At 50.9% G+C, this 4,726-nt stretch overlaps 1 protein-coding gene across 1 annotated transcript in view; it reads left to right on the top strand.

The window, feature by feature from the left end:
• Csmd2 (CUB and Sushi multiple domains 2) overlaps positions 1–4,726 on the top strand; it is a 583,606-nt gene that overhangs the window by 469,549 nt on the left and 109,331 nt on the right. Inside the window, exon 28 of the mRNA XM_028759696.1 lies at positions 3,768–3,906. Coding sequence (XP_028615529.1) covers positions 3,768–3,906 — 139 coding nt within the window. The remainder of the gene's footprint in view (positions 1–3,767; positions 3,907–4,726) is intronic.

The raw sequence follows: 4,726 nt of genomic DNA on the forward strand, positions 1-4,726 counted from the left end.
CCCCAGGTGCTCACATACCCCAGGTACTCAGATGCCCCAGGTGCTCACATGCCCCAGGTGCTCACATACCCCAGGTGCTTACATGCCCCAGGTACTCAGATGCCCCAGGTACTCAGATGCCCCAGGTGCTCACATGCCCCAGGTGCTCACATACTTGCGGCTCTTTTTCTCTCTGGGTGAAATGATGAACTCAGTTGCTGCCTGTGCCCATGGCTGGTGGACACAGAAGAGTACAGAAACCAGTTGGGCAGTGGTGATACCTGCTTTTAATCCCAGCACTCAGGAGGCAGAGGCAGGCAAATCCAGGAATTTGTGGCCAGCCTGGTATGCAGGATGGCCAGGCCTATGTATACAAAGAAACCCTGTCTCAAACAGGAGGAAGGGAGGGAAAGAGGAAGGGAGAGAGGGAGGGGAGGAAGGAGGGAGGGAGGGAGGGAGGGAGGGAGGGAGGGAGAGAGAGAGAGAGAGAGAGAGAGAGAGAGAGAGAGAGAGAGAGAGAGAGAGAGGATGGCCACCGATTCCGAACGTGAGCTGGGCTCACACTACACGTTTGCTTAGATAACCCCATTTAGCTTTTCCCTGAAGCTCTCCGAATTTAGCACCATTTCCTCATTATAGCCACAGAAACCAAAATAGACAAATTTGGATATCTTGTCCCAAATTGCAAAGCTAAGAAACACAAGAGCCAAGATTCCCGCCCATGCCAGGCTGAGCATGAACCCCCTGCTTTCCCTCCACCAATGCATCCTCCTTGCTAAAGACAGATTTAGGGGACTTCCTGAGACCTCTCCCAGCTGTGTTCACCCTGGAAGGTTCCATGGTAAGGGCTACCCTGATATCTAAGACTTGGCCTTGACTTGACCCAGCTCTTAGACATTGAATCCTGTACCTTGGTGGAAATGGGGCTAGCTTACGAACCAAAGAGACCCTGGAACCAGCTCGGTGTTGTGAAGAAGCGAGTGTGCAGACAATCAGACCCAAGAACAGGCTGAAGATCTGCCATTCACTGGGGAAATATACCAGTCTTATCCCGGGATCCTCGCCTGTGAGGGAAAACACATTTCTCTGGTGGTGTTATAGACAGACAAGATACCTAGGCTTCATCTCCTCAGATGCTGTCTCCCTCCTTTCTGCCCCCAATGCCCTGCTTGGTTCGTATTTCAAATCCCTGGGCTCCCTTCCTTGCACTGAGCCAGGATCCCATGACGGGAGTTGGAGGTGGGGAGTGGGTCTGCTGAGAAGCATCTGGAGGCCTCTGTGTCCCCTTTCAGTGTCCCCTGTCCACAAGGCTGTGACCCTTTTAATATACTTTCCAGAAAAGTAACTCCTGAACCAGTACCCTGAGAAGGACTGGGCTGGGCTGAGCTGACAGGCTGCAGCTGGGCACTGAGCAGGCCAGGGAGGTTAATTCCGCTTTCATAGCAGTCTTCCGCACATGGCCTCGGGGAGTGTGCCTCTTCTCACAAACAGATTGGAAATCCCGGTGATGAGCCCCTCATTTCCAGCTCCTTGGCAGTCTGCCACAAAGAGAGCTCGCTGGCCTTGCTGGCCCTGTCTTACAGGAGAGAAACAAAGAAAGAAAGCAAATATTTGTCGAGCGTTGTCCGTGATGGATGCCAGGCTAGCTCTAGCACTGATCCCAGTAAAGTCAGCAGATGAGCTTAGAGCTCTAGTTCTGGGGTTCAAGTCTGGCTTCTTCTTCACAAGGGGAACTAGGGGTCATCCAGACAAAAGCCATGTCAAAGCTGAGCTATGAAATCCTGACCCCCCAGGGGTGCTTTAGAGCCCGGCAGAATAGTAATGGGAGATTTTAGAAACACCCACACTCACCCTGTGTGCAGAAGTCTGAGAGACCTGATCTGGCAGAGAGTAACTGAAGTAAGAATCCTGACCCAGAATAGTGACATCATGCAGACTCCCGGAGAATAACCCACACACACTCAGGCTGGAGACAGGGCCTTTCTACATTCCAGACTGAGTCTGGCAAAGCCACTCTTTGTGTTAGGACATCCCAGCCCAGATTTGTGGTCCTAATCAGCTGGGCCCTGCACAACCGTGTGCTCAGGTGAATGTTGAGAAAAGAACAAACAATGCGGGATCCATTAGGGGAGACTCCATACCTGCGCTTCTCCTATGAGCCTGTAATGGATGACACTATTCTCTCCCAGGACCACTAGCGTTTTGGAGGCTATACTCTGGAGAGAGGAGGAGATAGACTGAGGAGCCAGTAAGTTCAGGCTTGGGTCTTAAAATGGCAAGGTGAATTACTCCTCCTCTTTGGGCCTCAGTTTCCTCTTTGTGTATAGTCCAGGAGAGCATCCTCCATCCTCACCCTCAACTCACTGAACTGTCAGTGAGACCTCATGAGGGAACACTTCATCTGAGGTGACACATCCTGCCCAGAGGGACTCAACATGGTTCCTAGGATGTATGTTTCTATGGAAAAGATGCCCTGTTCATGAGTCTTCCAGGCTAACATTCACCTATATGAGGTCCTCTGTGGCCTGAGTGGGGACCTTTTCTTTGTTCTGCACCCCTGAGGAAGCCGACCAACTCAACAATGTGTCTGTAAGCAATGCAACAGCTCAGCTCTAGCACAACCCAGGAGCTACTTCCCTGGCCAACCCTTTGACCCTCTGCTGCATCCTTTTGTCCCCTCGACTGTGATGCCTGTCTTGGGTATGCTGGTCGCCTCTTCCGGCTCCCTGCACTCCACCTGGCCCACCATCCACTGCTGACCTTGATGGCGCCCCTGAATTCCAAATGAAGTCATTGCCCACTTACGTTCCCAGCATCCGCTCTGCTCGGCACCCTGTACCACAGCCTGGTCCAGTGGGATGCTTGGGACCTGTAAAGGCTGAAGGAGGCCCTTGGGAAAATAGCTTGCTGGATCCCTGGCCACCCTAAGCTCCCTATCTGTTGAGAAGTCCACCAGCACACGAGAGGGTGGCCCCTGTGAACTCATGAGGGATCACGGAATATTGGTCCTGATGAGGTGGGTACTCATCCTTAGGCAAGGAGTAAAGCTGGAAGGCATCTGCTATCCAAGCAGATGCCAGCGGAACTGGCAGCCAAGGAGACCAAGAGTGCTTGGCAGGCAAACATGATGGTGTTTCCCACTCCCTGTGATATCCTGCACAAGGAAGATGCAGTAAATACCCACGAGGCTTTCCTGAATTCGTAAGACAGTGGGAAGATGCCATGTATTCCATATGCCTGAAATGCAACAATGACACCGTTTTGACCATGAGACCTGTCCACTAAGCATCACAGACACCCACTAAGGGAGACATCGCCTCCTTTTAACACAAAAGAAAAATATGCAGGTTAGATAATTTCCCTAAGGCCACAGCCAGGAAGAACCAGTCTTTTGTTTTTGTTTTTTTAAGATAATTTATGGAGAGCTGAAGATACAGCTCAGTTGATAGGATGCTAGCCTAGCTTGCACAAAGCCCTAGGTGCAATTCCCAGCGTCATGTCAAATGAGCCATGGTGGCAAACCACCTGTAATTCCAACACTTGGGAGATAGAGGCAGGAAGATTAGGAATTCAAAATCATCCTTCACTGCATGACAAATTAGAGACCAACCTTGGCTACACAAGACCCTGTCTCATCATCATCATCAACAACAACAACAATTGGTTTTTACTTCTTTGTTTTGTTTTGTTTTACTTTTTTACCGAGGTGAAATGTCCATAGTATAAAATGGCCTGTTTTTAAGTGACCGAGTAAAGGAGACAGACTTTTCCTCACCTTCTCTCCTCAGCTCCTTGTGGGGGAGACCTAACTGGACCAGCAGGAGTCATTCTGTCACCAAACTACCCAGAACCCTACCCACCAGGCAAGGAGTGTGACTGGAAAGTGACCGTCTCTCCGGACTACGTCATCGCCCTGGTATTTAACACGTATGTACCTTTCCCGGGCTGGGAGGCCAAGGGTTTTGAGACCTTAAGGTTTGAGGTCCTGGGTGGCCAGGTGAGTCCTCACAGATGTGTGGCAGAGTTCTCAGGTCCAAGGGTAAGAGAGAGATGGAGATGGGCAGGGCTTCCAGCATCCACTGGCTATCTTCTCTGCCCCAGGACCTGTGTCTACAGGATCCTTGCAATAGTTTCTGAGGCAGCTAACATTTTTTTCTCTTACACTTTTGCAGCTGCTGATTACAAAGGAGCCCTAACCTGGGTCTCTGTGTTCTACCACATTTTATGGCCCTCTCCCCAGTGCCTTCCTCCATACCTATGTTTTGCAAGTCTCCGTGACCTTTCCACCTAACCCGTGTACCCACACCTTCATTCCATTCCCGGGCAGTACTCCATAGAGCTACCCTACCCACTCCCTACTTCCTCCCTCCAGTGGCCTTCTGGGCTACTAAAGCCTGGCTGCTGCCCCAACAGTCCCATTAGGAACTTTTCTAATAAAAGACTCCAGCATGGGCTGGGGCGGTGGCTCAGTCAGTGCTTGCCACACAAGCCTAAGGGTCTGAATTTGAAAGGCCAGGCATGGCAACACATGCTTGTAATCCCAGCACTGGGGAGGCAGAGATAGGCTGCTCCCTGAGGCTCCCAGCCTAGCCTACTTGGCAAGCTCTAGGCTAGTGAGAAATTCTCTGTCAACACACAAGGTGAACAGCTCTTTGAGGAACAATGCCCAAAGGTGATCACTGTATGGTGTATGGTATAGGTGACCACTGTATAGTATATGGTATAGGTGACCACTGTATGGTGTATG

This window comes from Grammomys surdaster, unplaced genomic scaffold (assembly GCF_004785775.1).
Source record: "Grammomys surdaster isolate TR1022 unplaced genomic scaffold, NIH_TR_1.0 126313, whole genome shotgun sequence".
Classification (NCBI taxonomy): domain Eukaryota; kingdom Metazoa; phylum Chordata; class Mammalia; order Rodentia; family Muridae; genus Grammomys; species Grammomys surdaster.